Source organism: Alternaria rosae, assembly GCF_020736505.1.
Source record: "Alternaria rosae strain MPI-PUGE-AT-0040 chromosome Unknown BKA58scaffold_9, whole genome shotgun sequence".
NCBI lineage: Eukaryota > Fungi > Ascomycota > Dothideomycetes > Pleosporales > Pleosporaceae > Alternaria > Alternaria rosae.
The window spans coordinates 98378-109375 of NW_025763578.1; the positions used below are offsets into that span (position 1 = coordinate 98378).

General features: G+C 52.9%; 5 protein-coding genes across 5 annotated transcripts; 3 read left to right on the forward strand and 2 right to left on the reverse strand.

The window, feature by feature from the left end:
• The first annotated feature begins 752 nt into the window (after window positions 1-752).
• Window positions 753-1454, forward strand: BKA58DRAFT_390700 (uncharacterized protein). The gene is made up of 3 exons (XM_046170851.1): window positions 753-958; window positions 1012-1123; window positions 1181-1454. The coding sequence occupies exons 1-3, from the start codon at window positions 878-880 to the stop codon at window positions 1381-1383; spliced, it is 396 nt and encodes a 131-aa protein (XP_046021684.1). The 5' UTR covers window positions 753-877; the 3' UTR covers window positions 1384-1454.
• Window positions 1455-4273, reverse strand: BKA58DRAFT_423264 (uncharacterized protein). Its single transcript, XM_046172854.1, has 7 exons — window positions 4041-4273; window positions 3982-3995; window positions 3723-3926; window positions 3082-3668; window positions 2950-2968; window positions 2751-2895; window positions 1455-2633 (listed from the first exon to the last, which is right to left on the reverse strand). Exons 1-7 carry the CDS (start codon window positions 4087-4089, stop codon window positions 1675-1677), a joined length of 1977 nt encoding a protein of 658 aa, XP_046021685.1. The 5' UTR covers window positions 4090-4273; the 3' UTR covers window positions 1455-1674.
• On the forward strand, window positions 4274-5291 carry BKA58DRAFT_366384 (ERV/ALR sulfhydryl oxidase domain-containing protein). The gene is made up of 2 exons (XM_046168888.1): window positions 4274-4553; window positions 4656-5291. Exons 1-2 carry the CDS (start codon window positions 4450-4452, stop codon window positions 5104-5106), a joined length of 555 nt encoding a protein of 184 aa, XP_046021686.1. The 5' UTR covers window positions 4274-4449; the 3' UTR covers window positions 5107-5291.
• Window positions 5292-5571: 280 nt separating this feature from the next.
• BKA58DRAFT_423266 (uncharacterized protein) lies at window positions 5572-6618 on the forward strand (the record flags this gene model as incomplete). The annotated part of the gene is made up of 1 exon (XM_046172855.1): window positions 5572-6618. The coding sequence occupies exon 1, from the start codon at window positions 5596-5598 to the stop codon at window positions 6616-6618; it is 1023 nt and encodes a 340-aa protein (XP_046021687.1). The 5' UTR covers window positions 5572-5595.
• BKA58DRAFT_390706 (kinase-like domain-containing protein) lies at window positions 6530-8641 on the reverse strand. The gene is made up of 5 exons (XM_046170852.1): window positions 8119-8641; window positions 7874-8069; window positions 7439-7820; window positions 7040-7387; window positions 6530-6989 (listed from the first exon to the last, which is right to left on the reverse strand). Exons 1-5 carry the CDS (start codon window positions 8220-8222, stop codon window positions 6961-6963), a joined length of 1059 nt encoding a protein of 352 aa, XP_046021688.1. The 5' UTR covers window positions 8223-8641; the 3' UTR covers window positions 6530-6960.
• Between the last annotated feature and the right edge of the window lie 2357 nt (window positions 8642-10998).

Here is a 10998-nt window from a genome sequence, read left to right on the forward strand (position 1 = left end):
TCATGCAAGCCAATGAGTAGTTTTGTTCAAGCCAGACGAATTAGCTTAGTAGGCGGTGGAGTAGAAGGTTGACCGTAGGCTGGAGGAATGGTATAGTGGGGTAACGGGTAGCTCTCGAGGCGTGGCCGGACAAAGATATGGAAGTTGGTGGGCTTAGATGTGGTGGCTGAAGTTGTGGGGCAGTGCACACCTACCTATAAGATATACCCAGCGAATGAAATGCAATGTAAAGGAAAATGTATCTGCCTAGCCGCTACGATGCCCTAGAACCATATCGCGATGATCAGTGAGATGAGCATATAGCTGGAGCGATATGCAAGGCAGCGAGAGAGAGCCAGCACAACCAACACAGTCACAAGCCTAGATACAGCCAGCACAATCGTCACATGTAGTGATGAGTTCTGGCTAGCAGTAAAGTCCAAAGATGAAGCATACCTAGACATCCTACCGATCACGAACCAGATCTCGTCTAGAATGGTGATTTCGCATCCTACCTAGGTAGGCAAGGCAAAAGGGATGAGACGCCCAATTCGCTGTCGCATCACTACATATGATGTCTATTAGCATCAGATCAGATCCACACTCACGGCCAGCGATCTGGCCCTGTGGGTAGTGGCAGCCAACGTCTTCGTGGAAGTCGCGTCGATAGCGACCGGAGTACACCAACCCCCCGGCGGACCCGCAAAAAGTGGGGAAACCGTTCCCAATCCATACTAACCTCGGTCCCAGCCAAAAGCATCACAACGACGCGACTGTGATATGCGCGTCCCTGCTACAACATAGAGCCTTCCTCTCCTTCTTCTCGCTTCTCCAATTCGTAGCCTCTCTCATACCCATCACCAGCTTTAAGACGATCCTGAAAGCAGCACTCACCACCATGACGTCAATAACCTCGCAATCGCACCCCTTGCTGCAGGCTTCTTCAGCTGCGTACGCCATTCTGGCGATTGGGCATACAGTAATAAACCACAGAGTTTTGAGGTATGGCGTTGTACTGATAGGATGTTGTAGTTGAAAGGTTTGGACCAGTTCAAACACCCGACGATGAACACGTTGCCGCTCATGCTGCGCGGGGCTAGTAAGATCGGTTGGTACGAGGGTAGCGGGTTCTTTGTTATTATGAGTTAGTCTGCGATTGAACATCAGTAGTATGAGGAGTTTTTGATTGACGTGTTTACAGGTATCCTCAACTACAAGTGGTCGGTCACGGGCATCTACGATGTGTACGACAAGAGCATCGCGGGTGTCTTGACGACCCTGCTGGCGGCAGCGGGTGCGGCCTACTGGAAGAGCAACGATAGGCCTACGGCTATTACTCTGGGTGTTGTTGCCATCTTACAGGGACTGGGCGTGAGGAATGCGTCATACTCGCGTTTGACTTAGATGTCATGATATATGCACGATAAGTTCAAGATATATAGGAAAGACACATTTTGATTACTGTTATTTCAGGCCCACTATTTGGACCTGATATCGTGGAAAGCATTATCGTGGACCCGTGAATCGTTATAAAGGGACATGATGGGTATAGAACACCATTACAGCACTTGTCCAACTTTTGAACCTTTGACCGTGAAAACAATCGAAGCAATACCCGTACCGTGAGCGCCGGCACCTGTCCCTGTACCATTTCCATATTGGTGAGCGCTTTCTGAGCGCGCCCTTCTTATCCTTTTACTCCTGGATCTCCTTGTTCTTCTGGATGCTGACGGGTACGGTGCGCTTAGCGCTGCCGAGTAAACGCTCAAGGCGGGCGACGTAGTAGTCGGCGAAGCTTTTGCTGCCATCACGCTTCCACTCATCGTCGGCCAGCTGCTCAAGGCGTAGGCATGTACGGTCAACCATGTCTTCGATTTCCTCAGCCCAGTTGCTCTTCTCAGTGACGCCATCGCTCTTCAAGCTGGCGCCGTCGCTACCGCCAACAATGGTCTTGATTGACGCGGTGCTCGTCTCCATGAGTGTAGAGGGGAAGCAAGGTGCAACCGAGTTCGTAGGCAAGTCGTCGGAGGTGAACGTCAGGTACTCTACGATGCGCGGGTTTACGGCAGGAGAACCTAGAGCGATAGGAACTGAGCCTTCAGTCACCTCGATGGGGTCAAGGATCTTACGAGCTTGTCCTGAGCCTTGCTTATCCCGACCGCTGTCGCTCAGCACCTCGGAGATGCTCGCTATATCGACCTCCTCGTCCTCATTGATGGATGCCTCTGGTGAGTAGTTGCTGGATCCCACGTCTCCCTCACGGTGACGGAGCTTGCGATCATCGATCTTCAGCTGCGCGAGTCTATCGCCAATCACACTGAAGCCGCGACCGCGGGTCACAGGGAAGCGATATGAAACGGACGGGGCGGGCGAGCCGAGTGTAGGCGTGTTGATGGGCGGGGATGGATAACCAGCCTCCAGGGCGGCCTCGTTGAGCGACTCTTGGATAGGGCCCAGGATCTTGGCGACAGCAGTGTAGTCCATCTCCGGCGGAGGGTCAATAGGCTCGTAAGGGCTACCTACAGACTCAGTGGCTGGTGTGGGATTTGGCACCGATGGGCCATTGGACTGGGAGCCCAGCGAAGTGACCTTGGTCGTAGTGGTGGAAGTCATGATGCGGCTGGAGCTGAGAGTTGAGTTGCGAATATTCCTGACTTTTTGAGCTCGTTAGTAATGCTGATGTATTCTAGCGCTGTGATAGGCTGAGCCAGCTGAATCAGACTTCCTGTTGCGGACAGTGAAGAAGTCGGATGAAGTGCAGGTTAGCTTACTTGAAGAAGTTGCTGGCGCCGGATTATGATAGTGGCGCAGTTGAGATCTTGTGATGCGGAAGGTCGACCGTGAATATAGTCGCTCGTAGTTGTCCGGTCTGAGTGTGGGGAGTGCGGATGGTGATTGTGGAGAAGGTGCGTGCGCCTGCCCAAGTTCAAGAGCGTGGAAGCAACGAACGCGTCACGAGCAAACACAGACCCGGAAGTAGCCGCAGGACCTAGACCTTTGTATTAATAGTTAGAAGATGCTGGGGATGCAAACGGTTTGCGGGGTGGAATGCGCAATTCAAATCGATGTGCTGAAAGTTGACTGCATTTGCGCTTCACCTACACCCTCCGCGGCAGATGTTCCAGACCAGCAGCACGTATTGAGTCCATACTACGTTGTCGGATCGCTTCAATTTCGCCCGATGGCGTCCTGAACACGGAAGTGCTAGACGGCAGATCGTGAAGTGCGATTCCAGTCACGTCTGCAGGCCCATTGTTGGGCTCATCCTGGCGATCTTCACTTGTTTCCTTCTCCTTCTTTGCAGCGTACCAATATGGGAGGTTGTAATACGCTCCGCACAGGAAAATGCCGATCCACAGCACCAGTTCGGAGCCGTAAATTACCAGACCCAAGACGTCAAGCTTAGGCTGGAAGACGACTGACACCAAGGAGAAAAGATCTCCCAGAGCATCAATACCGACAAAGATGAAGGAAATGCCACGAACAGTCCGGTGAACATAGACATCCACGTAGTGCCTCAAGACACCGGCAGCAAGCAGAGCGGCCGAAGCAACAGCCATGAGGATACTGGGCCAGTGCAGCCCCTGTGACTTGGCATGTTGGATGGCGAAGATGAGACCGACTTGCACGCCGCCCATCAAACAGGCCACAGGGATGACAACGACGAGCGAGCGGAGAACCGACCAACTCTATGAGATATTAGCCATCGTACTGATAGGTGAGCTGTTGACGGAACCGCTTACCTTCTCATAGTAGTAGCACTGAATCCACGTCACCAGACTCAGTACGGTAAGAATCTGAGGCTGAATGCGCAGAGCAATGTTGTAGTCTTCAGCGATGTTATAAACGCCGAGGGGAACCCCAGCCCATGCCCACAGCATCATCATGGTCGGCTGGAGTCCAGTAGCATTGTGCCTTCGATAGTTGATGACAATTTGTGGGATAAGCTAGACCACGCTTTTAGCTGAGTTCCCCGACGACAGTTGTGGGAGACTTGGGTACCTGAATGGACCAACACACCTGTTTTGGTCAGCACAATTACTTCCGAGATTGAACAATACATACTGCTCCCAGCGTTCCTAGCACGTTCGCGGCCACCGGTACATCCATGATCAGACAATGATAGCCGGGATGTGAAGGATGCGTCTGTGATGTTCAGATGTGAATCGTATGCACGCTTCACTGCACGTCCACGACATCCCTCTTATCTACGCGCCAAGAGCAATTGCACAGCAACAACATGTCTACAATCGCGCTACAAAGTCACGAATGCACGAAATTTACGAACTCCGATGCCGACACATAACCCGCAGATGCACCGCCGTCAATGGCGAAAGCGCGATGACGCACGACATGGTTGACCCTGGAACGCGTGCATACCGCCGAGGTCCGATCATTGAAGAGCTTAGAAATCACCAGTTGAATGCCGCGACATATCGCAACCACCACTGAGCTTCCAGGCAATCAAAGATGGCACAGGAATCGAATGAGAAGGATGAAGGTCAGGATATCGCAGGAAGGCCTGGGTACAAGAAGCTGGCGAATGGCATTATACTCGGTCCAGATGGCAAGCCGTAAGTACCGTCGAATCTCGTACGCGCCGGAAGACATACGCGCAGAATAACTGCCTTCTTTGCAAAGGAAACAGTTACTGACATCTTGACTTCCAACTGCAGATGCCGAGCCTGCAACGATCTAACCTCCCTCATGGCCATGTCAGGCAAAATGTCCAAAAAGCGCACACCCGCAGCCGCGCCTACCACGACCACGCCCTCCCTCCCCGCCGACTGCCCACCCGACGTCGAAGCCCTCGGCCGTTCCTCATGGACCCTCCTCCACTCCATAACCGGCGCATACCCCACAAACCCCTCTCCCCAACTCCAATCCGAAACCAAATCCTTCCTCACCACATTCGGCAAATTATACCCATGCTGGGTGTGCGCCGAAGACTTCCAGAAATGGATGCAGAAGAACACACCGAGAGTCAGCTCGAGGAGCGAATTTGGAGAGTGGATGTGCGAGGCGCATAATGCTGTGAATGAGAAGTTGGGGAAGGAGCAGTTTGATTGTAAGAAGTGGGAGGAGAGGTGGAGGACGGGGTGGAAGGATGGGAGGTGTGATTTCTAGGTCTCAGGGAATTAGAATTGAGGGGTGTTATGTGGTGTATGATTATGTGTATATGAAGAGAATGGATGGGCGGTTTGTTGCATAGCGAAGGACACCACTCTGTACGAATATGAACTAGATACCGGCATTGGGCGGCGTTGAGAGACATAACATCTCATCCAATACAAACACAATTTAAAGACTGGAACAACCGACACGACATTTCTCTGCGATCCCACTTCGTGGCCTCCAACGCGACATCTGCTGCCCCTCATTTCGAATACTGGTCCGCTACTAACCCATCCTCAGGTCTCGACCGCACCAAGCGTACTTAGATAACACGACTCTGGTACAAGATCAAACTATGAAGTCACAACGTGTAATACAGCACAGCACACGCGACCATTCGCATCTCATACACATCACCACTTCCGTCGAATTCCCGTACACATCTCCACCAATGCCTCCACCAGCCCTCCTCCCCCATGATTTCTCCCCCCCAACCCCAACATGTCCGTTGCCGCCGCCATGGTCGGTACAATATCAAGTAAACACAAATCCGACTCCACATCTTCTCCAGACAACACATCCGCACACATCGACCGTAACTCCGCGATCGCTCTATCCATAATCCTCTTCCTCATTTTCGTGGCTATAGCATGGTACCTCCGCTTGCACTTCGCACAAAAGCGACAAGCCGATCTAGAGCGCCAGTCACAAATGCAGCTGAGTGGTGGAAACTTCGAGGTCAACTCAGTGACGGGAAGGGTGACGCGGAACAGGCAGTGTAGTTCATGTGGACATGGTAGTCAAGATACGAGGAGGAGTAGGGCGGCGAGTTTGTTGAAGCTGAAATCCGTGGTTGTGAGGAAAGACTCTGTTGCTACTTCTTCATCTTCATCAACCGTTGCCCCGACAGCAGCCTCCTCATACAACAGCGGAGGCATTGAGAGGAGGAAATGGCCCGGACTATCCCAATGGCGGACACAAGACTCGTGGTCTACAACACTAGGCCCCAACGCCCTCGCGATACACGAGAACACTCTGCCGTTGACGTCGACGGAGCGTACTTCACGCACACACTCCCGGCGGCAGTCTCTCAATAGAGGGTCTTTCGATCCTCTTCCATTGCATAACCCTATCTACCCTATTCCAGCCCGTCGACACAGTTCCTCGCTCTCACACGATGCGTATGATAAGCGGTGGTGGAACGAGGTTGCCCGGCGGGGCTCAACGACGAGTCTGATGCAGCGGTCGTCTGTGTTGGATGCTGTTTCGGAGCCGGAGGGTAGGGGTTGTGCAGACGGATCTCGGGGGGTTGGTAGGGTTAGTACGGTGAGTGCGCATGCGTCTTGGAAAGGGAGTAGATGTGAGTCGGTTATTTATGACTGGACGAGGCCTGCGAATGCTGAGGTGCAAGAGAGGAGTGAGATGAACTTCAAAGGTGTGATTTGGGACGGACAGCAGCGTAGTAGGCGAGGTAGCAAAGAGGAAGAAAAGATCCAAAGCATGGATTGGGCGTTGAAAATGTAGCATACTCTCTTAAGCAAAGCACTCACATCCGTGAACACATGCAAGGTCAACATCAAGATTGCAAAGAAGCAATTCATTTCTGCCTTTTCCTATCTTAAGGTACTGTGGTTATAGGAGATTCTTTCTTTCTTGAGAATGCGCGAATTCGATGCGCAATCTCCTCGTATGCCTTCCTACCGTCATTTGGCTAACATTATGTCTTTCTGCTGCGAATCCAAATTACAGGATGATTGTAGACCCTTCCTCGAATATGGTAGTGAGCTAGCTGTGGACAAGTTGCGGAAATCGACTCGATCGTGGTATCTTGTGTATATCTCGCGGTTGAGGGAAACGTAGAGAGGTTTATCGCATAATCTCCTGGTAGATGAGGACTGTAAGATGTTAGCAGAGATTCAGGACACATGTAGGATCTTCGACTCACGTTTCAGCTGCTCCTTGGTCAGATTGTCCTTGTTCTTGTCAAAGTCGAAGAACTCCTCGGGAATTGGGTCGGCGGTCGGCTCGTCATCTGGGTCGTGGTACGGCTCAAGGTAGGGGTGCTTGAGCGCATCCTCGACTGTGATACGTTTGACGGGGTTGAAAGCGAGTAACCGCTCGAGCAGGTCAAGCGCCAGGTCGTTGGTCTTGGGGAACATGGCCTTCCATGGGATCTTCTTCTTGAACGGCAACGATCGGATGTATTCACGAGCTCGGCGGGACTTGATGCCGTAGTAGTCTTCCATGGTGGGTGTGCCGAGCACATCGAGGATCAACGTAAGCTGGTGGTGGTCTGGCATATGTTAGTGACAGCTCCGGTGTAGACTACTGTCGCGACACTTACAGTCCTTTCCGGGAAACAGAGGCTTTCCGCTAAGCATCTCTGCTAGAATGCATCCTACACTCCATACATCGATGGCCTTTGTGTACTCCTTGAAGGTAAGCATGATCTCGGGCGCACGGTACCAACGCGTTGCAACGTATTCCGTCATGAAACCCGAGTTGTCTTCAGTCGAGGCGGCTGATCGAGCCAGACCGAAATCGCAGACCTTGAGATCGCAGTTGGCGTTAAGGAGCAAGTTGGAGGGCTTGAGATCGCGATGGAGCACGTTTGCGGAGTGCATGGCCTTCAGCGCGCGTAGGGTCTGGTAGATGAAGTACTGGCAATGGTCGTCCGAAAGCTCCTGTGTGCGAATGACGCGGTGCATGTCGGTCTCCATGAGTTCCTGGGGTACGGGGTTAGCAACCGCGGACATGATTGAATCTTGGAGCTACACACCTGAATCAGGTACACTTCGGTGAAGGTCTCGTAGTTCCGAGGCTTCTGGATGTCGAGAATGGAGATGATGTTCTCGTGGTTGAAGTATCGGAGTAGCTTCATCTCTCGTAGTGTTCTCAGACAGAACATGGAGTGGTCAAAGGGCGTAATCTTCTTGATGGCGACCTTCTGGCCTGACGGCTTGTGTAACGCGGAGCTGTCGCGTGGTTAGCAGCTGTCTGGCTGGCACTGACAATGAGACCTACCAAACAACACCGTATGCGCCCTCTCCGACGACATCTTGGATATCGTACTGCTCTGAGACATTGAAAGATATCTTTCTAGAGCTACCGCTCCCCGCTGGAGGCATGTTGGCGGTTGTGGTGGTTGGTATGCGCTGATGCGCAGTGAATTGGGTCAATTGAGCTGGTGCTCAGTGATTGCGGGGTCGCGATTGCTGGATAGTCGACAGGTGAAGAGCTGAGGAAGCGGAATGAGGCTGCGTCTGCGGTTGTTCAAGTAGAATCTACAAATGCGCTGGTCAGCCCGGGTTCTAGAGAGCTATATGGCAAGCATTGTTCGCAGAACAGCAAGCGTGTCTTGCGCGCGTTGGTGAAACGGCACTGTGTCAGACACTGAGCCAGCCCCACGTGCTGCCCTTTGAGCCGCAAAAGGTGTTCATGGCGGCAACGCGCACGTCAGAATACAAAGAACAACATGTGCTATTCGCCCCCGACTATGCATCCGTCCATATCGTTTGACTTACCACAGAACTGTGATTGTTGGAGTCGAGACCTGTGCAGTTCTCGGTTCAACGAGGCGTGTACCTGGTCGTGCCTGATGGAGGCGCTCGTCTTTAGCCGTTTAATGACGCTGGCTACCGAGAGATGTCGTCGACCAACCGATTGGAGCTGGAGCGGCTGCGCTTCGGAGCTTCTCGAGGATGCTGGGGTGATGCCCGCGCAAGGTGGAGAGGGAGTGAGGCGGTGACAGAAAGGAGACGGATAAGGTGGGGGCAGGGTCTGTCGAATTGCCAAGTCAGTCCCAGATGCGCGATCTCAACGTGGGAGCGGGAGGGAGCGTGGCGACGTACCGTAGCCCGTGGCTTCTTCCGTCGGCGTTGTGAAGGATGTGTCTTCTCGGAAGAGGATGTTGTGGAGAGCACAGGGAAGGCGCGATGGCGTGTGTTTGTTGCTGCGGTGGGCGCGCTTTCCAAGTGGGATGGATGGCGGGGTCAAACAGCTCAGCGCCGAATGCTCTCAGGTACGCTCTATTGCGACAATACACGACAATACGAGGCGGCAAGGACAAATGCGTGTGAGATTTACAACTTGACAATAACAGCAGCATGCACCGGTTATGGACTGCAAATATACCTCTCCCCAGGTGGCAGCCTCCGTTTGGTGTCCGCGACGGCCGCCGCCATTCATGGATACTTTGGGCTAACCGCCGACGTGATCCAGCCATTGTGTGAGCTGCGCGAGTCACATCCTGTGATTTCTGCGATATGCACGAGAGCCATCTCAAACATTCGAGAATCGTTTCGCTAGCAGGATCTACCGTTACTCCATGGCCGCGTGCAGGAGATCCCAACGGGGTCCTGGGAAGTTGCTTTTTCTGCTTTCCCCGCATCTGCCCAATGCCAGTTCTCAGTCGCTGCCTTTTCCATCACCACATGCGCCTCGTGCAGCAGGGTGGCTGCCTGTCATCCTCCCCGTCACTGAAGCTCAAGGCTCGGATGCTGTAGGGCCATGGCTGAAACTGGCTAGTTGCAGGGGCCTAGTTCCACATCTGCAACGGCTATACTTAGCAGACCCATTATGAGACCAGCCTCACCAAGCGGGTGCGCCCTCTCCGAACCCATTGGTTCGCGCGCGTTCCCTCCAACTCGACCACGACCAACCGTCCTATTCTTACCTTTCCAATGGTCCGGCTCAAGACTTTTGACTGTCTTATCATTGCGCTGTACGCGCCACGCATCTGCGCCGGCATTCTCTTGGGGTCCGATTGGAACGGGGATGCCTCACTGGCCCGGCACCCGTCGACATCATAGCTGTTTGACTTCGAAGCATCTGAGACTTCCAGAAGCTGTTTCAGATGGCCGCCGAGCCTTACCAACAGGATTGAGCCCTCAACTTACCCGCTTCAGGGTCCTAAATGACAGCTTCTGTCATCATCACGGTCCAGATGTTTCCACTGTCCACTGTGGTCACCGTGCTACATCCACAGCTTGTGGTGGCATGTCGTAGCTCCCAACACCATGCTTCTGGAACGGGCGACGGACAAAGATGCCAGGTCCCGTCAGGCCGCGATGAGGGCCTCGTCGTGCAAGGCGCAGCTTGTATCCCCGTCATTGACAAACGTGCTGGTGATCATTCGAACGGTTGTGCTGGCACGTGGAACAAGCACAAGGCCCAGACAAGGCGATCTACACAGCACCACAGCATGATGACAAGTGGCGACAGAGCAGTCATGAAAAGGTAAACCTGGGTATGTATTGCGCATCGCTAACGCTATCAGAAGTTGTATCCATGCATCATCCGTATCGTAAATCATCACACCATCACACCATCACACCATTACTCCATATGTTCCCGAACACCGTAAAAAGCAGCCCTTCATCCCGTATCATTCCACCGCTATGTCTTCGAGCCCCTCAACCAAGGCGGTAGTCATGCTGAAGACAGTGTGCCCATGGGAGGATATTGTGTCCCTTGTTGTTCGACTCGGGGTGAGCATGTGCACCATTGCTCTTTGGGGGTGCTGTCCATGACACGGGCGACGTGTTTACCACAGCCCCACCATGTGGTCTTGTCTGAGGTGATATTAGTCGTGCTCGTATAACAGGTATGTCGTAGATGACATACTGCAGGAGTCGCAGGAAGCCTTCTTGCACATTGTGAACGGTTGGTTGTAAATATCGAGTATATGTAGCGATGCCGACGGTGTGCCGATGAAGGTATGCCGAACGCAGAGGAAGTATGCCGAAACCTTTTCGTAGAGTCCGGTAGCGTATAACGTGGTATAACTGTAGTTTCAAAAGCGTGTCTTGGTTGACTGAAATCTGGAATGAACCCACCCGGTCATCAAGCAGCAGAGCTTATATACCTACCTGCCTATCTTCTCAATCCCACATCGTCTCCACT

What these genes read in the sequence shown, in the direction of transcription:
- BKA58DRAFT_390700 (XM_046170851.1), top strand. Translation starts at nt 878, where the DNA reads ATGACGTCAATAACCTCGCAATCGCACCCCTTGCTGCAGGCTTCTTCA. An exon ending in TTCTGGCGATTGGGCATACA is followed by an intron (nt 959 to 1,011) that starts GTAATAAACCAC and finishes AGGATGTTGTAG; the next exon opens with TTGAAAGGTTTGGACCAGTT. An exon ending in CGGGTTCTTTGTTATTATGA is followed by an intron (nt 1,124 to 1,180) that starts GTTAGTCTGCGA and finishes ACGTGTTTACAG; the next exon opens with GTATCCTCAACTACAAGTGG.
- BKA58DRAFT_423264 (XM_046172854.1), bottom strand. Translation starts at nt 4,089, where the DNA reads ATGGATGTACCGGTGGCCGCGAACGTGCTAGGAACGCTGGGAGCAGTA. An exon ending in AGTGCTACTACTATGAGAAG is followed by an intron (nt 3,669 to 3,722) that starts GTAAGCGGTTCC and finishes AATATCTCATAG; the next exon opens with AGTTGGTCGGTTCTCCGCTC. An exon ending in GGCGCCAGCAACTTCTTCAA is followed by an intron (nt 2,634 to 2,750) that starts GTAAGCTAACCT and finishes GAGCTCAAAAAG; the next exon opens with TCAGGAATATTCGCAACTCA.
- BKA58DRAFT_366384 (XM_046168888.1), top strand. Translation starts at nt 4,450, where the DNA reads ATGGCACAGGAATCGAATGAGAAGGATGAAGGTCAGGATATCGCAGGA. An exon ending in CTCGGTCCAGATGGCAAGCC is followed by an intron (nt 4,554 to 4,655) that starts GTAAGTACCGTC and finishes TTCCAACTGCAG; the next exon opens with ATGCCGAGCCTGCAACGATC.
- BKA58DRAFT_390706 (XM_046170852.1), bottom strand. Translation starts at nt 8,222, where the DNA reads ATGCCTCCAGCGGGGAGCGGTAGCTCTAGAAAGATATCTTTCAATGTC. An exon ending in TCTGTTTCCCGGAAAGGACT is followed by an intron (nt 7,388 to 7,438) that starts GTAAGTGTCGCG and finishes AACATATGCCAG; the next exon opens with ACCACCACCAGCTTACGTTG. An exon ending in GACCAAGGAGCAGCTGAAAC is followed by an intron (nt 6,990 to 7,039) that starts GTGAGTCGAAGA and finishes AACATCTTACAG; the next exon opens with TCCTCATCTACCAGGAGATT.